This window comes from Amphiprion ocellaris, chromosome 11 (genome assembly GCF_022539595.1).
Source record: "Amphiprion ocellaris isolate individual 3 ecotype Okinawa chromosome 11, ASM2253959v1, whole genome shotgun sequence".
NCBI classification, from domain to species: Eukaryota; Metazoa; Chordata; class Actinopteri; family Pomacentridae; genus Amphiprion; species Amphiprion ocellaris.
In genome coordinates this window covers 36,130,182-36,152,292 of record NC_072776.1, presented here as the reverse complement: position 1 = coordinate 36,152,292, position 22,111 = coordinate 36,130,182, and the positions used below count along the sequence as shown (strand labels likewise).

At 45.8% G+C, this 22,111-nt stretch overlaps 1 protein-coding gene across 1 annotated transcript in view; it reads left to right on the top strand.

Moving 5' to 3' along the window:
- The window catches only part of ttn.1 (titin, tandem duplicate 1), a 198,399-nt gene that overhangs the window by 124,424 nt on the left and 51,864 nt on the right, over window positions 1-22,111 (top strand). The window contains exons 176-209 of the mRNA XM_055015241.1: window positions 27-329; window positions 439-741; window positions 2,410-2,691; window positions 2,809-2,996; window positions 3,093-3,204; window positions 3,460-3,762; window positions 4,385-4,693; window positions 5,116-5,397; window positions 5,485-5,784; window positions 5,917-6,210; window positions 6,309-9,278; window positions 9,366-9,686; window positions 9,781-10,065; window positions 10,314-10,619; window positions 11,166-11,329; window positions 11,497-11,737; window positions 11,965-12,240; window positions 12,351-12,650; window positions 12,777-13,079; window positions 13,173-13,472; window positions 13,566-13,853; window positions 13,964-14,266; window positions 15,186-15,488; window positions 15,582-15,887; window positions 16,558-16,845; window positions 17,003-17,293; window positions 18,023-18,310; window positions 18,413-18,695; window positions 19,288-19,595; window positions 19,679-19,783; window positions 19,908-20,105; window positions 20,196-20,492; window positions 20,607-21,194; window positions 21,288-21,590. Coding sequence (XP_054871216.1) covers window positions 27-329; window positions 439-741; window positions 2,410-2,691; window positions 2,809-2,996; window positions 3,093-3,204; window positions 3,460-3,762; window positions 4,385-4,693; window positions 5,116-5,397; window positions 5,485-5,784; window positions 5,917-6,210; window positions 6,309-9,278; window positions 9,366-9,686; window positions 9,781-10,065; window positions 10,314-10,619; window positions 11,166-11,329; window positions 11,497-11,737; window positions 11,965-12,240; window positions 12,351-12,650; window positions 12,777-13,079; window positions 13,173-13,472; window positions 13,566-13,853; window positions 13,964-14,266; window positions 15,186-15,488; window positions 15,582-15,887; window positions 16,558-16,845; window positions 17,003-17,293; window positions 18,023-18,310; window positions 18,413-18,695; window positions 19,288-19,595; window positions 19,679-19,783; window positions 19,908-20,105; window positions 20,196-20,492; window positions 20,607-21,194; window positions 21,288-21,590 — 12,291 coding nt within the window. The remainder of the gene's footprint in view (window positions 1-26; window positions 330-438; window positions 742-2,409; window positions 2,692-2,808; window positions 2,997-3,092; window positions 3,205-3,459; window positions 3,763-4,384; window positions 4,694-5,115; window positions 5,398-5,484; window positions 5,785-5,916; window positions 6,211-6,308; window positions 9,279-9,365; window positions 9,687-9,780; window positions 10,066-10,313; window positions 10,620-11,165; window positions 11,330-11,496; window positions 11,738-11,964; window positions 12,241-12,350; window positions 12,651-12,776; window positions 13,080-13,172; window positions 13,473-13,565; window positions 13,854-13,963; window positions 14,267-15,185; window positions 15,489-15,581; window positions 15,888-16,557; window positions 16,846-17,002; window positions 17,294-18,022; window positions 18,311-18,412; window positions 18,696-19,287; window positions 19,596-19,678; window positions 19,784-19,907; window positions 20,106-20,195; window positions 20,493-20,606; window positions 21,195-21,287; window positions 21,591-22,111) is intronic.

The window sequence follows — 22,111 nt, the reverse complement described above, 5'->3', positions numbered from 1 at the left end:
TTAATCTCAGCTGTGTCGTCCCTTAGATGTCCCTGGGCCTGTAGGCATCCCCCTCATTGCAGAGAACCTCACCATCGACTCCTGCAAGCTCAACTGGTTCTTCCCTGAGAACGATGGCGGCTCTCCCATCAGCAACTACATTATTGAGAAGCGTGAAGCTGAACGCAAGGCCTGGACCTCGCTCTCCTTCACTGCCAGCAGGCAGAATGCTGTGGCTCATGGCCTTACTCCTGGAAAGTCCTACTTCTTCAGAGTGGCTGCTGAAAATGCTATTGGTATTGGACCCTTTGTGGAAACTGCAGCTGAGATCATGATCAAGGAACCAATCGGTGGGTTTGAATTGACAACTATGGTAACTGCTGGTGCAGAAAGGCATCACTGCAATAAAGATGAGAGGAGGAGGATGTCAGAACATCTGTGTTTTTGTCTTTCCTTCAGGTGTACCAGACCGTCCAGAGGAGCTCGAGGTCACCAAGGTCACCAAGGATTTGATCAGTGTCACCTGGAAGGCACCCAAGTTTGATGGTGGCTCTGAGATTACAATGTACATCCTGGAGGCACGCATGATTGGCAAAGACAAGTTCACCAGGCTGACAAAGGAGAAGCTGATGGAGAGGAAGTACACCTATGATGGCCTTAGGGAGGGTGACACCTATGAGTTCAGGGTCATTGCTGTCAACGAGGTTGGACCCAGCAAACCATCATTCTGCACCAAACCAATCACCTGCAAGGATGAGCTGGGTGAGTTGTTTTCAATATTGTAACAGGTAGCACTTAGAGTCTTTGACAAGCAGCTCAAGATTTGTATTTTCAGCTTTTCAACATTTTTAGTTCAGGATTTGTCTCAGCAATACATGGTCAAAAATGTTCACCTGTAAAAGAAGCACAGTAAAATGGTCAGTAGGGGACCTAAAATAGACCCCTGTTGGACTCCACGATTAGTTCCCACTATGTCAGGCCTTCATTTATCTTTGCTTACTAATTGTTTCCACGAAGTCAAAAGTTAGCTCCAAAATACTCCTAAAGATTATTATTTTTTCCTCACTTATATAGTCATATAAAAAAGGAATAGAAAAGGAAAAAAAGGGAGAAGATGTAAAAAGATACATACGTATGCTCATATGTACATACTGTAGATACCTATATACAGTATATAGATACATACGCATATTTTAACCCTTTAAGTGCCAAAGTCGCAATATTGCGACAAGCAACATTGCTGAACATAACAAGCCATAGCTGCAAGTATGGTGCCTCATGTGGTTACTACTTTACACCAGGAGATGGCGGACATCTGGAACTTCAATCTGAGCATCATTTGTGGGCGTGTTTTCATTCAAAGTTTTGGAGTTTATAGAGTTTGAAAACCGGCCCCCGGTCGAGGAGACGAGGGTCGCAGTCAGAGTGCAACGTTTGTTCAACGTTGACAAAGTACTTCATCAAGTAACGGCTGACTCAGATTCTGAAGAGGAATATTCACCCTCTGATGAAGATGTTCAGTCATCCAGTGAGACAGAAAGTGACGCTGCGTCTGTGTGTAATGGCAGCGAGTCCGTGCGCCATGACAGTCCACAAGCAGCACATACTGGAGCCGATGCTTTGCTTCACCGTGTCCAAGGTGGCAGGAGGGGACGTGGTGGGTGTAGCGGGGGTGGCAGAAGGGGACGTGGTGGGTGCAGCAGGGGTGGCAGGAGGGGACGTGGTGGGTGTAGCGGGGGTGGTCAAAACACCTCTAATGGTGAGGTGGGTAGCGGGGATGCAAAAAACCACGGAAATAGCGGCAGACGTGGGAGAAAATGCACTGATAATAGTGGCGGAGGCCGCAGTGGCGTTCAAGGCCCCGCCGTAAATGACGATTATGATGGCTGGGTTTGCTTGAGAGATGAGGAACAGTATCACAAGTGGATCAGACATTTTGATGAGCCTGTTGGGTATCGTGCAGACAGGGATCTGACAAATTCTGAGCCAAGCAATGCCATCTTGATCGATAAACATCTGTAAAAGTTATGTAATCCATATGTCCGCCGCTTGGTGACATCATAATATGCAAATTAGATGAGTGAATTTACTACCATCACAAACTTTGGATCATACTGATGATTTTATTCATTTACAGTATGCCTTTATCGCTGATCATTTTCAAGTTACAACCTTTTGAAAAAGTGATATCAAAACTGAATATTTTATTGAAAAAACTGTGGCGCCAAAAGGATTAAGTAAATAATCATAAAAATATATACTAAAACGAAGGTCAACTAAGAAAACAAAAAACAGATAAAAAGATGAGAGTGGTTTATTTACACAAATCCCCGTGTTTCTCTCCTCTATTTCATACTCGACATAGAAAAACTAAGAGAATCTTTTGTGTATTATGTCCTTTGACTTTGCCTCCATTTTCTGTCCTTGCAGAGCCACCTACCATCGAGCTGGACTTCCGTGATAAGATCATCATTCGTGTGGGAGAGAGCTGCCTGCTGCAGGGCCGCTACACTGGCAAACCCTGTCCATCCATCGTTTGGTACCGAGACGACGAGGAGCTTAAGGCCGACAAACACATCATGTTCAAGAACACGCTGACCACCATGTCGCTGGGCCTGATGAAGGCTGAGCGCGAGCACAGCGGCAGATACGTGGTGGTTGTGGAGAACAGCACTGGATCCAGGAAGGGTGTCTGCAATGTCACGGTTGTAGGTACGGAGACTGTAATCCAGGGCTGATACATCTTTAATCTTCTGAATAATGCAGGGATATTTGTTCTCAACACAGATGCTTCATCCCTTTTTATTATCATTGTTTTCATTCTTGCAGACCGCCCGACTCCTCCTGTTGGCCCTGTAGTGTTTGAGGAGGTGCACAGGGAGTACATGGTAATCTCCTGGAAGCCTCCTTTGGACAGTGGTGGCGTGGACGTCTCCAACTACATCATCGAGAAGAGAGATGTTAATAGAGACATGTGGACCACAGTAACATCTGCCACAACCAAGACCACCTGCAAGGTAGGTCCATCTGTAGGTGGTCAGGCTTCTAGAGATCCAGTGGAAGGATTATTCAGAGGTACAGATATGTTTAGATGTTGTGGTTTCTTTTTTCAGATTCCCAAGCTGACAGAGGGCAGGGAGTACATCATGAGGATCTCTGCTGAGAACATGTACGGCATCAGTGACCCTCTGGAGTCTGAGGAGATGCGAGCCAAAGATCTCTTCAGTAAGTTCTGGTCAATATTCAAATAGAAAGTCCAGTAATTTAACACTTTTCACAGATCAGTCTCCATAGAAAGACTAATTAAGGAAAATTACTTCAGTTTGGCCAGTAATTTACACTGAATAGTTAGTATTTCCAAAGATTACAGCCAAAAGTTTTCTGGATACACCAATTAATAACATGTCAGTGCAAATGAAATGTGTGTATTACCAGAGCTACATTTTTTAAGAAATATAATCAGTTTTTTTCTCCCTGCAGGAGTCCCCGAGGCCCCTGAGATACCAAATGTCAGGGAGGTGTACGCCACCAATGCTCTGGTGCTGTGGACTCGGCCCCGTGATGGCGGGAAGCCCATCACTAACTATATCCTGGAGAAGAAGGAGACTGGAGCCAAGAGGTGGTCCAGAGCCACCAGAGACCCACTGTACCCAGCCACTCAGTTCCGAGTCCAGGACTTGGTAGAGGGCTGCGAGTACGAGTTCAGAGTGATGGCTGAGAATGAACTGGGAACTGGAGATCCTAGTGTCCCCTCCAAACCCATCCTTGCCAAAGATCCCATTGGTCAGTGTGACACCAACCCATGAAAATAAGATTGTCACCATGTTTTTATTATTTAAGATTTTTTTGTTCAGTAAGGGTTAGGACTAGGGATGGTTAACTGTAAACTGATAAATTGCTACTTAAAATTCAAATGATTAAAAATATATTAACCAATACGGCAGAAGATTAATCACTTGCATGTCAGAAAATCCATTGTAGATTAGCTGTAGTACCTGGTTGTTACAGCAGGTGGAGCCTCTTAGTGTTTAATACTGTAGTGAACAGATTAGGTGGTCACTTGAACAGTGGGCAATTCATGCTGTCAAGCAGAGAGCATTTTGGGGCTTTAGCTACTAAAGGGCACCATGACAAAGACTTGTGTGATGGTTATTGGCTGCCAGGATAATGTTTGCATAGCCTCATGGTTCAAGTAACAAAGTAATTTCAGTTGCCTTTGTCACATTCTGTTGTCACAAAGAGCGATGTTAGCATTTGGTGTAAAATTCACTGTACTCAATTTGGGTAATTGATTTCACAGTTATTAATTGAGAACACTGCTGATTATAAGTAACGAAAATTGTCCAAAATGTGCATCCTCAATAGAGACAGGTGTTAACCAACTGTGCTCTTTTTCCCCTCACAGTGCGGCCCAGCCCTCCAGTAACTCCTGAGGCCTACGATAAGACCAAGGACTCCATCAGCCTGAAGTGGCAGATGCCTCGCCATGATGGAAAAGGCAGAATCTTTGGTTACATAGTTGAGTACCAGAAGCCCGGAGCTGTGGAATGGACTCAGGCCAACGAAACCCCAGAGCAGTGCCCTGATCTCCATTATGTGGTGACGGGCCTGGCTGATGGACAGGAGTACAACTTCAGGATCTTTACCGTCAACGCTGCTGGCAGATCTGACCCATCCTACGTCAAACAGACCATCAAAGTGCACGACAGACTTGGTACAGGGATCGCTTATAACTGCCTAAATTTAGCTCATCATAATGGTTTTGACAAACATTTCCAAGTAAAAAACTACCCAACATTTTTTGTAGAATTTGCAACTACAGTATGTAATATGGTAAATGGTCTTCACTTATATAGCTCTTTTCTACCTTAGTGGTACTCAAATCGCTTTGCAATGTGTTGCTCATTCACCCATTCAGACACCAGTGGTGACAGAGCTGTCGTGCAATCGAAAGCAACTTTGGGTTCAGTGTCTTGGCCAAGGACACTTCAACATGTGGAGGGGCGGGGGGTTTTACTCACCAACCTTGTGATTAATGGACAACCTTCTCTACCACCGGAGCCTCAGCTGTTCGTATATCTACATGTCAAACACAGATCCACTAATGTCAGTGAATTTCTTGTTTTCCTTCCACAGAGGAGCCAGAGTTGCTGCTGGATGCCAACATGTCTCGTGACCACCTGGCTATGCTGGGCACTGACATCACACTGAGTGCGACCATTAAGGGTGTGCCAACTCCCACTGTCAGCTGGAAGAAGAACGACGGAGATGTTCCTTCCCACATCACTGTTGCCGTTACCGCCTCTGGCAGCAAGGTCTTCATCCCCAAGTGCGTCCGTGCAGACTCTGGCAATTATACCCTCACTGTGGAGAATGCTGCTGGAAAGAAATCAGCAACTGTTGCTGTGCTTGTGTTAAGTAAGTGAGATGTCCACCACTGCAGACAATTAATTATTGAATTCAGAACGTGAGAGTGTTCCTCTGACCTACTTCTGTCTCCACCAGACAAGCCCTCTCCTCCCAGAGACTTGGTAATCTCTGAGGTGACCAGCGAGTCTGCCTACCTGACCTGGAAGGTTCCAGAAGATAATGGTGGAGCCGTCATCTCACACTATGTTGTGCAGAAGAAGGATGTCGCAGCTGAGCAGTGGGTGCCTGTCGCTCCAGCCAATAAGAAGCTGAGTCTGATGGCCATGTACCTGATGGAGGGAATTCAGTACCTGTTCAGGGTGGCTGCTGAGAACCAGTTTGGCAGGAGCGACTTTGTTATGACCAAGACACCCGTCAAGGCTATCGATCCTCTCTGTGAGTAAAAGTTCAAGTTAATTTAAAATTATGAGGATCTTTGAGTAATTTGTCATGTAATCTGCAAAGATGGTCCGAAATTTAAATCCACTAATAATAAGCAATTATTTTTCCTTTTGCTAACACTTTCAGATCCTCCCGGCCCACCCAAGAACCTGCACCATACTGATGCAGAAAAGACAGAGGTGTGGTTGGCGTGGGAATGGCCTGACCGCACCGGAGGAAGTGAAATTACCGGCTTCATCGTGGAGCACCAGGAAGAGGGACAGACTGACTGGGTCACCTTCAAGACCGTGAGCAATAGCCACAGCCACGTCACAGGCCTTGTTGAGGGCAAGACTTACCGCTTCAGGGTCAAAGCTCAGAATGCTATCGGTGTAAGTCGTCCTGACACCAGCGTTCCCATCACGTGCCAGGAGAAGACATGTAAGATTCTTATGTGGTTGTTTTTATTGTGAATGCTGCTCACAGTCTCATGTACAGGCCTGAAAACATGCTAATACTGTTGCTCTTGTTTCCTTCAGTGCCACCTACTATCGAAGTTGATGTGAAGCTTATTGAAGGTCTCATTGTCAAAGCTGGCAGCCCAATTGCTCTTCCAGCCAAGATGACAGGCATCCCCCTTCCCACTGCCAAATGGATGAGCGAAGGCAAGGAGCTCGCATCAGAGGGCCGTTATCATATTGAGACTGCTGGATCCACGACCATCCTCAGTATCCCTGAGAGCCAGAGAGGAGACACTGGAGAGTACATCCTCACTGTGTCCAATCCTGCAGGCAGCAAGACCGTTGCTCTTCATGTCACTGTGTTGGATCTTCCAGGTCCGCCCATTGGACCTATCAATATCTTGGAGGTCACCCCTGATCACATGATGATCCAATGGAGGGCACCTAAGGATGATGGTGGCACGCCCCTCACCAACTATGTGGTGGAGAAGAAGGATGTGAAGAAGCCGTGGGAGCCCTGGTCTGTTGTGAGTTCCAGTGGCACCAGTACCAAGGCTAAGGTGTCCAGACTGGAGAAGGGCCGCGAATACATTGTCCGTGTTCGTGCAGAGAACAAGATTGGCATTGGTGCCGGGCTGGAGAGTCCTCCAACTATTGCCAAACACATGTTCAACCCTCCTGGTCCACCAGGCCCGCCTGAGTGTTCAGATATCACAGAAAATGCTGTAACAGTGGAATGGGCCTTGCCTGAGTACGACGGAGGAAGTCCTATTAGTGGCTATGTGATTGAGCGCAGAGAAATGACCGGAAAGTGGATTCGGGTCAACAAAACTCCTGTACTGGACCTTAGATACAGAGTCTCTGGCTTGTTTGAAGGCAATACCTATGAGTTCAGAGTGTTTGCTGAAAACATTGCTGGCATCAGCGAGCCTTCTCTCACCTCCGACCCCATTAAGGCCACTCGTGCCATCACCAAACCAGGACCTCCAGGCAATCTAAAGCTGAAGGACTGGAGTAAGTCGTATGCTGACATTTGCTGGACCAAGCCTACCAGAGACGGAGGCAGTCCCATTCTAGGCTATGTCGTGGAAGCTCAAAAGTCAGGAACTGCTCAGTGGGACAAAATCAACAAAGACCTCATCAAGATGTGTGCCTACAGAGTGCCAGGCCTCATTGAAGGACTGGAGTATAGAATACGCGTCAGAGCCACCAATAAGGTCGGAGACAGTGAACCCAGGGAGCTGGCTGAGACCATCTTGGCAAAGGACATCCTGGTGCCACCTGAAGTTGTTGTGGATGTGTCCTGCCGTGACTCTCTGACAGTCAGGGCTGGTCAGATCATCAGTCTGATTACTAGAGTGAAAGGCAGACCAGATCCAGAGATCACATGGTCCAAGGATGCCAGAGCCTTGTCCCGGGACAAGCGCACAGAGATTAACAACAACTACCCTCTGTGTGAGCTTGTCATCAATGATGCAGTCAGGTCAGACTACGGTAAATATGCCATTGTTGCCAAGAACAGCAGTGGGCAGGCGCAGGCTACTATTATTGTCAATGTCCTGGACACACCAGGAGCCTGCCAGAACCTTAAAGTAGCCTATGTGACCAAAAATTCCTGCATGGTATCCTGGGAGAACCCTGAGGACAACGGAGGTACTGAGATCACTCAATACATTGTGGAGTGCCGTCAACCAAGCCAGAGAGGATGGACAGTGGTGTCCAGTGACTGCACAAAGCGTCTGATGAAGGCTCCTCTCACTGAGGGCTGCGAGTACTTCTTCCGTGTAAGCGCTGAAAATAAGATTGGTGCCGGTCCACCCAATGAGACCAAGGCACCAGTGCTGGCAGTTGATCCCATTGAGAAGCCTGGCGAACCAATTGACTTCCAGATATCTGAGATTGGCAAGACCTTCTGCTTCCTCAAGTGGAAGAAGCCAGACTATGATGGTGGCAGTCGTAACCTGGCTTATCATGTTGAAAAGAAACCAAAGGAAGCTGAGGAGTGGGAGAGGATTCACAAGGGAGCCATCAAGGAGACCTACTTCATGGCTGACAGTTGCATTGAAAACCAGATATATCAGTTCAGAGTTCAGACAAAGAATGAGGGAGGTGAGAGCAACTGGGTTACCACTGCTGAAGTCCTGGTTAAGGAACAGCTGGTGGAGCCTGAGATCAAGATTCAACTGGATGGAACCCTTGTGGTGAAGGCAGGAGATTCCATTCCTATTGAGGCAACAGTGAAGGGCAAACCCCAGCCTGATGTCAAATGGACCAAGGATGAGGGCACAGCAGAGATCAGAAAGGGCCCTAGGCTTCAGATTGAAACTGGTGCAGACTTCTCTAAGCTGCTTGTTACCGGTGCCAGACGGACTGACAGCGGTAAATATGTTGTTACTGCCTCAAACAGTGCAGGAACTTGCTCTGCTCACGCTAAGGTCAACGTTCTGGATAGACCCGGCCCCATCAGGGATCTTAAGGTGTCTGGTATCACCACTGACAGATGCATTCTGACCTGGGAAATCCCAGAGGACGATGGTGGCTGTGATATTTACAACTACATTATTGAGAAGTGTGAGACCAAGAGGGGAGTCTGGTCGGTCCACTCCAATGCTGTCATCACCAACAAAGCTAATGTCACCCGTCTGATTGAGGGTAATGAGTATATCTTCAGAGTCCGAGCTGAGAATAAGATGGGTCCTGGACCTGCAGTACAAAGTGAGGCCATTGTTGCTGGCACCCAGTTCAGCGTACCTGATGCTCCCGAAGCACCAGAAGTCACCAAGATTGGCAAGGAGGAGATGACTGTTCAGTGGTCAGAGCCAGAAAAAGATGGTGGAAAGCCCATCACAGGATATCTGCTGGAAAAGAGAGAAGAACACGCCGTCAGGTGGTCCCCTGTCAACAAAGATCCGATCCCTTCAACTCATTTCACAGTTACTGGATTGCTGCCCCTCCATGACTACCAGTACAGAGTCAAGGCCGTGAATGAAATTGGCACTGGCAGCCCCAGCAAGGCTTCACGTGCCATCACTGCTAAGGATGCTGTTGGTATGTTACAACAATATCTACGGTGTGTTTAATACTGTTAGTATAGCTCAAACCAAATTCTTCACACACTCTTATGTCTTTTTACAGAGCCCCCTGCACCTCCCACTAACCTGAAGGTGTTGGACAGCAGCAAATCCACCATCACCCTAGGCTGGACCAAGCCGGTGTCTGATGGTGGAGCTCCCCTCATTGGCTACGTGGTGGAGATGAGAGCGCAGGGATCCGCCAAGAAGGGAGACGATGGCTGGAAGAGGTGTAACGTGGCCGCTCAGCTGGTCGTGTGCGAGTTTACAGTCTCAAGTCTGGATGAGAAGCTTGTGTATGAATTCAGAGTGTCGGCCCAGAACCAAGTGGGTATGAGCCTGCCTTGCGACCTGGAGGGTGCTGTGATCCCCAGAGAGATCCTAGGTGAGGACTTCATTGAATTTAAGATGGTTTTAACATTTAGCTGTGGTCTGTGCTCATAATGTCAAGATAACACTTGTACTGTTTGTTCCAACAGAGGCACCTGAGATTGATTTGGATGCTGACCTGAAACAGGGACTGACTGTGAGAGCTGGTTGTCCCATCAGACTCTGTGCCACCATCAGAGGAAGACCACCTCCCAAAGTCACCTGGAGGAGGATGGGTATCGATAATGTGGTCAGGAAGGGTAAAGTGGACATTATCGACACCATGACCTTCCTGGTCATTCCTGACAGCACCCGTGATGACTCTGGAAAATACTGCCTGACTCTGCAGAGCCCTGCTGGAGAGAAAGCTGTGTTTGTCAATGTTAAGGTTCTGGGTGAGTCCTGGATTTCTTTGTTTATCCTGCTGTAAAAAAAAAATGTTTGTCAGTGCTGCTTAAAACGAATCCAAAGGAAACTTAGGATTTATTGGGTTTCTCTGTATAATGTTGGAAGATTTCACCAAACTAGGTGAAGCATGTATAGGTTTCATATATTATGAATTGGGGCTATATGAATAAAACCTAACTGAATTTAAAAATCACAAAAACAATAAATAAGAATTTCAATTTGATTTCCCTTACAGACACTCCCGGACCTGTGATGAACCTGGAAGCTACAGACATAAAACAGACATCTGTTATGCTGTCCTGGAGTCCTCCAGAGAACAATGGTGGCAGCGACATCACACATTACATCGTTGAGAAACGTGAGATAGACCGCAAGACATGGGCAACTGTGAAGGCCGAAGTTGCGGTGGATAAGATTCCTTTCAAAGTCAACAATCTAATGCCAGGCACTGAGTACTATTTCAGAGTCACAGCGGTCAATGAGTATGGCTCTGGAGTTCCCAGAGTGTCGCCTACATCCTACCTGGCCTCGGATCCTGTCAGTACGTATCATATCTCAGTTACAAAATATGACAATTGAAATAAGAATTCAAGCAAAGACTATAGCTGCCCACTGTACTCATCAGTCGTTTTCATCAGTCATTAGAAGCACTTGGCTTACCCAGTACCATTTCTCTAAATAATATGCACTTCAGTTATCAGCTGGAGTACCTGGTTGTACCACCAGATGGAGCCACTTACTGATTAATACTGTAGTGACTACAGAAAGTTGGCACTTCGATGTTGGCAAGCAGAGCATTGTGGCAGTTTAGCAGTCAGGGACCACCATGACAAAAACTTCTGTGAGGCTTAATACCCTGTGGCCAGTGCACAAGGGTTAAATCAAGTTGGAATAAGCAACGACAGTGTTCTTATTTCTGATTGATGTATGGAACAGTTCTTGCTGTGGTCTGTTTAATGTTACTGTGTGACAACTGATGCAAACACAGAATCTTAGGGCTTAGTTTTCTGCCAGTACTGATCACGTTTTTGGGATTGAGCTGGGGACATCCCTAACCTGAACACCAACATCTGATTTCCTGTTTCAGGTAAACCAGATCCTTGTCAGAAGATCGATGTTCTAGAGATCACTAAGAACAGCGCCATGGTTGGCTGGGTGAAGCCCTTGCGAGATGGCGGTGCCAAGATAGATGGTTATGTGATTGAATACATCGAGGTCAAACCTCCTCCAGAGCCACCAGCACCTGTGGAGGTTTGTCATTTGACCACAGTTATTCTCCTCTGTCAGTCTTTTGCTCTGTCAAAATGGATGTGCTTAAAAAAAACTACCCTCACTGTCATTTTATGTGTATATTTTGCAATTCAAGCTCTCTTTTTAAAAAGTTTGAATCATTAATCTACAACCTCCCTCTATAACAGGTTGCTGAAGGAGAAGAAGCTCCTCCACCACCTCCACCTCCTCCTCCCGTAGAGGATGAAGAGGAGGCAGAACCTGAGAACGAAGTGTGGAATGCCTACACCACAGTTAAAGGTCTGACAATCAGTGTCAGTGGCCTCAAGGAGGGCAAGAGGTACCGGTTCAGAGTGGCTGCAAAGAACATCATGGGCCTGAGCTTGTTCACTGAGACCAGAGAGCCAGTGGAGATCAAGGAACAGATGTGTATGTCAGCATGTCTCAATAATAACAGATCTTGTTTTAGTTTTATGCATTTTTTTTCATCCTTGCTATGTCCACTTATTTCATAATCATGATTATTTCAAAATGGTGAATGTCGATGACAGTAACATGTAGGATCTAGAGATAATACTAAACATTACCAGCATTTGTTACCTGCTCATAGCTTCCTTTAAACATAATAAGTCTAAGTCTCTTTTTGTCACCTGTAGTGGAGCCAAAGATTGTCATGCCAGAGACAGCGAGTGCCAGAGCTGGAGCCAAGCTCAGAGTTGAGGCTCTTGTTTCAGGAAAACCTGCCCCGACCTGCAAGTGGATGCGTGGTGAGGATGCTGTGGTTCCATCCAGCCGTCTGGCTGTGCATCAGTCCGGAAACATGTGTGTCCTGATCATCAAAGACGTGTCAAGGACTGACACCGGAGAGTACAGCTTGGTGGCTGAGAACAGCTCTGCAAAGGTGTCCGAGGCTCTGAAGATCATCATCAGAGGTCAGTGTCACATACGACATGATCACAGGGGAAAATTAAATGAATTTACATTTTGAGACTCAACAATAGAGATTGAACACGACACAGCAAACTTCTGTTGTGTATTGCAGACATCCCTGGTCCTCCTGAGGGCCCTGTGGAGATCAGTGACATTGACTCTGATGCCTGCTCCCTATCCTGGAACAAACCACTGGAGGACGGAGGCAGCAATATCACCAACTACGTGGTGGAAAAGTGTGATGTTAGTAGAGGTGACTGGGTGACCGCCGTGTCTTCTTGCTCAAAGACCAGTTGCAGGCTGGGAAAGCTTATCCCTGGGAAGGAGTATGTGTTCCGCATACGTGCTGAGAACCGCTTTGGTGTGTCAGACCCCATTCAGTCTGACCGGATGGTCGCCAAGTTCCCCTTCGGTAAATTTAAATGAAATGTTACATATATACCTAAGATTCAAGTTTCGATCTAAAACTGACCATTTTTATTATTACAGGTCTGTATCTAATACAGAACACTAATTGTATCTGTTTTTTTGTCACTAGATGTTCCTAGTGAGCCGCTCAACTGTCGCATCAACAAGACCAACAAGGACTGCATGTTCGTGGCCTGGGATAAGCCCGAGAGCGACGGCGGCAGCCCCATTACAGGTTACTACATTGAGCGTAAGGAGAGGAACAGCCTGCTGTGGGTGAAGGCCAACGACACTGTCGTCCGCACCACTGAGTACCCATGTGCTGGCCTTATCGAGGGCCTGGAATACACTTTCAGAGTATCCGCCATCAACCGTGCTGGCCAGGGCAAACCAAGCAGGAAGACTGACTTTGTCACTGCCAGAACACCAGTCGGTAAGTTTGCCTCTAACACCTGTGCAACAGGCTTTATTTTATTTATTTAAATGTGTTTCTTACTTTGACTCATTTGTCGTTTTTGTGTCACAGACACTCCAGGCAAACCTGAAATCCTGGATGTAACTAAGAATTCTGTCACTCTGGTTTGGACCCGTCCCAAGAACGACGGTGGAAGCAAGATCATTGGCTACTATGTTGAGGCCTTGCGAGTGCCAGGAGACACTTGGGTACGCTGTAACACCAGCAGTCAGAATGTGCCAAGAGAGGAATACACAGTGACTGGCTTGGAAAGAGACCTGAAGTACCAGTTCAGAGTAATTGCCAAAACTGCTGTCAACATGAGCAAACCCTCAGAGCCTACAGACCCAGTCCTGGTCTGTGCTGAGAACGGTGAGAGGTTTTGACTTAAAGCCCTTATGACCATGCTGATAAGCCAATGTGCCTGAGCTGTGTATTTATTCACCTTATCATTTCAAAATGCAGTCCCTCCAAGGATAGAGCTTAATGCCAGGATGCAGAAGGGTTTGAAGGTTAAGGCTGGAACCACAATCCTCCTTGAGGCTGATGTTTTCGGTAAGCCAATGCCCAGAGTGACCTGGAAGAGAGGTGATGACAGCCTGAAGTCAGGAGAGGGCCAGGTAATCACCCAGCAGAGGCATCACTTCCAGCTGGAGATGACGGCTGTTACCAAGGAGCACACAGGAACCTACACCATCATGGCTGACAACGCCAGCGGCTCCAAGACCGCTGCAATCCAAGTTATCGTCCTTGGTGAGTATCATTGTTTTCTCATCATGGATAGCTGTTAAAACTGTACCAAGATGCTGAATGTTGTTTACTATCTACAGACTGTAGTCATATTAAATTCTTTGTCTCCTTAGATGTGCCCGGGCCTCCTGCCAGTTCCAAATATGTTGAGGTGTTGGCAACCAGCATCAAGTTGTCCTGGGAGCCTCCTCTGAAGGACGGCGGTGCCGCTGTTCATAACTATATTGTTGACAAGCGTGAGACCAGCAGAGCTGAGTGGGCCCAGGTCTCCGCCAAGATCAAGGGTGATGTCCTTGAGTTGAATGTAGGGAAGTTAATTGAAGGTCGTGAGTACCAGTTCCGAATCCGTGCTGAAAGCATGTGGGGAGTTGGAGACCCCCTGATCACCAACCCTGTCATCACCAAGAACCCATTCAGTGAGTTGCCACCAGCAATTTGTCTGAGTTCACACAAGACATGATAATATTAACAGAAGTGAAAGACTTAGTGCTACAGTTTGCTACAATTCTCATCACAGATTACAGATTTGGTTGCTTATTTTAAATTTGAAATATGTTATTGATGTTTGAGGTAGGGATGTTAACGATTAAACATTGATTGAATGCGGATCATAATTTAACCGATTACGAATATAAGGCAGAAGGCGAGGGACACTGATGGCCAAAGATATATTGGTCATTATTTGTAGCACCCGGTGGTTTTTATCACGTAGAACCTCTTACTGTTTAGTAAGGTGGAAGACTGCAGCTCATTTGCCTAAAATAATGTTAATGCTCAAATCCGCATTGTTAACTTAGTAGTTTCAAGTGATTAAGTTGTCTTGTTTACTTGTTTGAATTTTGATTGTTGTGTATGGGGGAGGTGGTTTTTGGCCTTTGTGGGTCAGTTAGTAACAGGTCAGTACGATGGAGTTCTGTGATGGTTAATGACTACCAGCCAGCGTCCATGTAGCGTGGGATGACCAGCATTCCTGGAGCTTAACATGTTGAGTGTGGAGGACGCTTGTTTAATTATGAGATGTTTCTCAGGTTTATATTCTGAAAGTTTCTTAAAAATTGTTCTGGTCTAGTAACTATTAATTGATATACAATATGGAACCTGGTGTTCGCTCTATCTATTCCTGATATCACTAATGTAAACCAGCTAAATTTGCAGCTAAAAGTAAGTGCCCTTGGTTAAAAATGGTTAAATCAGCATACTGAAAACAGTCAATTGTATTTTATTCATTTTGACGACTTGTTGATTGTTAATGTGGCTGATTATCTGTCAAGGAAAGAAAGTGAAATATGTATCCCCTAGTCTGAATTGAAACCTGTCCTCTGGTGTCACGTCCAGCTGTCCCTGGCCCATGTGAGGCCCCAGTAATCACCAATGTGTCCAAAGACCGTATGACGGTGAGCTGGAAGGAGCCTGCCGATGACGGAAAGTCCACCATCCTGGGCTACATGCTGGAAAAGAAAGAGACCAAGGACATGAACTGGACCAAGATGAACAGGAAGCCGATGACAGAAAGGAATCTGGAAGTTACTGGCCTCACAGAGGGAGTTGAGTACGAGTTCAGAGTCATTGCCGTCAACGTGGCTGGGCTCGGCAAACCTAGCGAGCCCTCTGCTGGTGCAACTGCAATGAATCCCATCAGTGAGTGCCAGCTTCATTACCTGTAAAAACCTCTGCATAGTTCTTTCTGTGTTGCTTGCTGCATGGAATCTAAATCAATGTGCTCTTTCCCAGCTCCTCCTGGACCTGTTGTGAATCCCAGTGTAACTGACACCACCCACAGCACCATCAGTCTCACCTGGACCGTCCCCGCCAACAATGGTGGAAGCCCCATTATTGGATACCTGGTGGAGTGCAAGAGGACTGACACCACAGATTGGATTCGCTGCAACGTCCCCAGGAACCTGCAGGAGACTAGCTATGTTATCCAGAACCTCATCGACAAGTCAGAGTACCAGTGCCGCATCACAGCCGTCAATAAAGTCGGCTTCGGTGAACCAGTTGAAGTACCCGGCAAACATGTTGCCAAGGACATCATCGGTACGTACAACTTTGATTTTCTGAGCTGTCTTTATTGTAATTCTGTATTACAGTGAATTTAAGTAGAACACAGTATCACTGATATAACAAATCTGGATTTTTTTTTTTCGTTGGTTAACCACCAAGCAATTTCTAAGTTTTTCTGGGTTTTTTTGGCTCTGTCTCATTTTTCTTCACTGGGGCTCACTTTCACTGTAATCTAAAGTCCTGCAGCTCTATGGAAACAGAACAACCACGAAGAAAGAGAGAGAAATCAGAAAGGTCTTTGTGCAGTATGACAAAGAATGACAAATCAGAAAAAAGAGCAGATTCTTTTTGGTAAATTTAACATAAGTTGAATGGAATCAACATGTCCAACATCTTCCCAGGTGTTCCAAACCCTGGACAAAAAGCAGGGCATCACATGCTGTAGTGATTTACCTATTTACATTTCCACAACCTCTCCAAAGTCTGTGTTTTTCACACTACTCTGCTCATCAGCTGTGGAAAGATGTTCACCATGTTGAATGTATCCCCAACAACTTGCTCCTATATATACTGTTCGTGAGCCAAACTGTATTTGTTTTGTTGATCCAGTACATTATATTTTCTTCTCAGTCTGTTTCGCCATTTCGTCCCAGCTATGGTAGTAGCAGTCCTCACTAAAAGCATCCTCTGTGTCCTAATGCAGTTGCTCCTGAGGCAGAGCTGAGTGCCGAATTGAGGGAGGGTTTGGAGCTGCAAGCTGGTGTCACTATGAAGCTGCAGGCCAACATCAAGGGCCGTCCCATTCCCAAGATCACCTGGGCAAAAATGAACACCAACATCAAGGACCGGCAGGGCATCGTCATCAAATCCAGCAATGTTGACACCATGGTGATGGTAGAGAATGTGAACCGATACGATGCTGGCAAATACATCCTCAACCTGGAGAGCACGGCTGGCATGAAGATGTACACCATCATTGTCAAAGTGTTGGGTAAGTTTAGAACTTATTTTTTCACATTTGCATAAAGCCACCGTGTGCTTGTTAGCAGTGATTATAATCACGGAAGTGACTAAAATGAGAAAACTGTTCTAGGTTTAGGAATATATTGTAAGAGATGCTGTTAAAAGGTGGTGTTGTATCTTTTCAGACACTCCTGGACCACCAGTCAACCTGATGGTGAAGGAATCAACTAAGGACAGTGCCTCCATTTATTGGGATACTCCTCTCATTGATGGTGGCTCTGAAATCACTCACTACATTGTGGAGAAGCGTGACACTGAGAGGAAGGCTTGGTCCATTGTCTCCAACAACTGCGCCAAGACGGCATTCAAGGTTCCAGACCTTGATGCTGGTCGGTCCTACTGCTTCAGAGTGTCAGCCGTCAACAAGCTTGGTGCTGGAGAGTGTTGTGAGACAGCTGATTCAGTCAGAGCATCAGGTAGGTTAGACAGTCACTGGTATTGTCAAAATTATGTGTCAGCAGCGTGCTTCTAGGACACTTGTTTTTCATGACAACCCCAACTTCTGAATTGGGTGATAGCTTAAGTGTGCTCAAATTCCACCTAAAATACTACTTTCTGCCCAGGTACTTACAGTTTTAAAGATATATTCAATCCAAGTAGTACTTCCTATCTGCAATTAACCTTGGTTGCTGAGTGCTACATGTTGACCAAATTCCATAATTAACATACTTAGGTCATTATCGGGTAAAATAACAATGCATTCATATGTTGTGGTTATTGTTGTCCCTAGATCTCAAACAGATATTTGAATGTTTGAGGAGAGGCATGACACGACCCTTCTTTCCCAAACTATCTGTAATTTTTCTGCCCAACTGTAGACATCAGAACTGTTGAAATTCATATTCCCACTATGGTCGTCCATCTTGGCCAGTAATGCGGCCTTGCTCCAATATGTGCTATTCTTGTAGTTATTGAATTCAGCAGGCAGCGTTGTTGTAAAAATGTCCTACATCTGTGGTTCTACAGCAGCAGCCCAGGAAATTCAATTCAATTCAATTCAATTTTATTTATATAGCACAAATTCACAACATATTTCATCATGTTGTCAGCATTTCAAAACGCAGTCTCCTGTGCGGCAGACATACACTGCTTGATTTTATACTTGTTCTAGTAAATATCACACTCACTTGTATTTACTTTTCCAGAGGAGCCTGGGCCTGTCATGGACTTCAAAACCCTGCTAGTTACTAGGGACTCTTGCACTCTGAGCTGGAAGAAACCCCTCACAGATGGTGGCAGCCGCATCATCTGCTACGTGCTGGAGGTCCTCAACGGTGACGACAAGTACAAGGAGCTTATGAGATCCAAGAATATGCAGTACAGTGCCAAGGACCTGGTGGAGGGCAGAGAGTACACCTACAGAGTCAAAGCTGTGAACGACTCAGGAGAGAGTGCCGCAAAGGAACTGACGGTGGTTGCTAAAGACCAGATCAGTAAGTGTCCATATTTATGAAAATTCTACACAAACAATTAAGTGAGAAAATATGTTTAGTGTTCAACATGGGGTATAACATATGTTTCCCTTCCCTCTGAAGTTCATCCCAGTTGTGACTTGAGGGAGTTGCCCAACATGTGCTACATTGCCAAAGAAGGTACCACCGTCCGTCTGAAGATCCCACTTATTGGCAAACCTACGCCCAAGGTCTCATGGAAGAAGGGAGATGATGAAGACCTGACAGACACCGGTCGGGTGTGCGCTGAGTCCTCTGCAGTCAACACCACCCTCCTGATCAGAGACTGCCAGAGGACTGATGCTTCGAAGTACACAATCACGCTGAGGAACAGCGCTGGAACCAAGGAGTCCACCATCTTCATCAGGTAGGATTCACAGAACAACCAGGGAAGAAACTGCAACACAACATGAAGAATATTTTCCTTAAAGTAGATCACACTGTCCTATCCATACACTGACTCTATTTAATCCTCTGAACTACAGGCAGTTTCTTGGCATTATTTTCCCCTGTCACATTTTTCCTTGCTGTGGCCTCATTTTTTACTTTAATCTAAAATCCTGCACCTCAGTGGAGACAGAACAACAATGAAGGAGAGAGAAGGCAGAAAAAAAGTTAAATGATTAGTTTTGTAAGAACTGAAAACAAAAATTAAATCAACATGTTCACCATTTTTCAAGTGCCCACAGGTGTTACAGACACCGGAAAGAATGGAGACTCCATACAACTGTTTCCATGTTGATAGTCTGCAGTTCACCTGAAAAGTCTCAGAATTTTGGTCATGACTGTTGGTCATAGCTGAGTCACTCACTGAGAATGATTTGAGCTGAGAATCTCAGATTTTTTTTGCTATTCCTTGTGTTTTTGGTGAATTTAATGAAATATCACAATTCAGTTGGACTGCACTCCATCACCTGAGCCACAATAAAGCTAAGAATGATTCCTTTGTCTCCTTTTAGGGTGGTGGGTAAACCTGGCATCCCTGTTGGACCAGTTAAGTTCAAAGATGTTACTGCTGACGGTGCTACGTTGAGGTGGGGAGCTCCCAAGGATGATGGTGGCTCTGAGATTACCAACTACATCCTGGACAAGAGGGATTCAATCACCAACATGTGGGTGACCGTGTCCTCCACTGTGGAGACCAACAGCATGAGGGTGACTGGCCTCCATGAGGGTACAGAATACATCTTCAGAGTTTGTGCTGAGAACAAGTACGGCGTTGGAGAGGGACTGAAGTCTGATCCGCTCGTAGCTAAACATCCATTCAGTAAGTGACAGGGCTTGATGTCTTTTAAAGCCCGAATTAGTGCTGAACTTAAAGACGTAACTTTTCTGACTATTTTTCAACAGATGTTCCTGACGCTCCTGCTCCTCCTGAGATCATGAGTATGCGCCACGATTCAGCTTACTTGGCCTGGTCTGACCCCAGGAAGACAGGAGGATCCCCCATCACAGGTATTGCCTCTTGGCCTACTTAATGTCATGCAGTTATTGCATTCTTTGTACCTTTTATATTAGCACTATTACTGACATCTGTATGAAGTGTACATATCATGACCAGAATGTGTTTTTTGTTCAGGTTATCATGTTGAGTTCAAGGAGAGGAACAGTATGTTGTGGAAGAGGGCAAGTCCAGCTGCTCTAAGGATGAAGGAACACAAAGTAACCGGGCTGACTGAAGGTCTGGAGTATGAGTTCAGAGTCATGGCAATCAACCTGGCTGGTATCGGCAGACCGAGCCCTCCCACCAATCCACAGGTGGCTTTGGATCCCATTGGTAAGTATGGAAAGACTGAGAGTTGGACAAGTATGAAAAATAATAATTCTGTAAATTATGCGCTCATATTTTTTATATTTGTATCAATAGATGCACCTGGTAAACCCGATGTTATCAGCATCACCAGGAGCACTGTGACCCTGCAGTGGACTGAGCCTCAGTTTGACGGTGGCCACAGGCTGACTGGCTACATTGTCGAAAAGCGAGACCTGCCTTCTAAGATCTGGGTGAAGGCCAACAACGTGAATGTTGTAGAGCCTGCATACACTGTCACAGATTTGCAGGAGGGCTGCAAATATGAGTTCAGGATCAGGGCAAAGAATTCTGCTGGTGCTCTCAGCCCACCCTCAGAGCAAACAGATACTATTATCTGCACGGATGAATATGGTGAGATGCAGACATTTAAACCCTTCTAAGCAAATCCAGTCACACAGTATGACACTGAGGTAGAGACTTGGCATACTGCATGAAAACCTAAATGTTTCCTGTTTTCTCCAACAGCGGCACCGACTATTGCTATCGACTCCCAGGTGATGGAGGGTCTGACTGTCCGAGCCGGTGATACTATTGTCATCACTGCCACAAGCATTTTGGGTAAACCTGCACCGACTTCCTGCTGGTCAAAGGGAGGGAAGTACTTTAAGCCCTCTGACATTGTTCACATTGAGACCACTGCCACGTCCTCCACTCTGTCCATCAAATATGCTAGCAGGAAAGACTCTGGAGAGTACACAATCACAGCCAGCAACCCCTTCGGTGTAAAGGAGAAAACTGTCAAGGTCAAAGTTCTGGATGTTCCTGGTGCTCCTGGACCTATCGAATGCAGCGGTGTCTCCTCTGAAAAGGTTACTCTCACCTGGACAGCACCTACTGAGGACGGAGGCTCTCCCATTAAGTATTACACACTGGAGAAGAGGGAGACTAGCCGGCTGCTCTGGACTGTCCTGGAAGAGAAGGTCATCAACTGTCACTATGTGGCCACCAAGCTCATCCAGGGCAATGAGTACTTCTTCAGAGTGTCTGCTGTTAACCAGTATGGTGCCAGCGAGCCATCTCACTCTGAGGCAGTCAAGATGGTGGATCGATTCGGTATGTACAGTTAATTTATGTGTTTCTTTGCATCTGGAAGATTACAGGCTACCACAGATTTATGAATATGTTTCTTTTTGTCTACATATGTAGGTCCTCCTGGTCCCCCGTCTAAACCAGAAGTGGACAAGGTTAATGGACATTCAGCAACTGTGACTTGGAGAAGACCGACTGAGGATGGAGGCAGTGACATCATAGGTTACTGTGTTGAGAAGAAGGAGAAGAAGGGTATGAGGTGGTTCCGGGCATCCAAGAAATCCATTACTGAACTCACCTACGAAGTCACAGGCCTCACTGAGGGTGTTGAGTATGAGTTCCGTGTTCTTGCTGAGAACAAAGCTGGTTTCGGAGAGCCAAGTGAACCATCTATGATGGTTAGAACAATAGTCATTGCCTGTAAGTAAAAATTTGCATTTCAGCTGTGAAAGCCATGTGGACTGCCAAAATTCAATATTATTATTCGGTGACTTTCCACTGCAGGAAATCAGTGTGAGGTGGAGTAAACGTTTAGAGGAACACCCTCTAAATGGCCCTTATAGCCTTTCTGTTTCTATTTAAAATCCAACAGCTTTGACTGCAAAATTAACTGCTGGTGCACTAAAACATATGGCCATTGTTGGGAGCAAACCTAATTCTATGTAGAAAATAGAACAATGCAGGTTTGTTATGTTAGAATGAATGATTATGTCAAAAAGGAGAAGACTTCAGGTGGTCAAGGACATTGAGAGGCCCAGAAAAATAGTGTTTGTTGTCCTTTCTGACTTTAACTAATTAGGATTTGTCTCTTGCGAATTTAACTGATCATGCATGTAAATCTACACAAAAGAATTTTGCAGCTGCTCAGAAGTACCCACTCTGGAATATTTACAATTTTCTCCCTGAAAAGAGTTCTGAAAGAGGTTCTACAGGGATAGTTC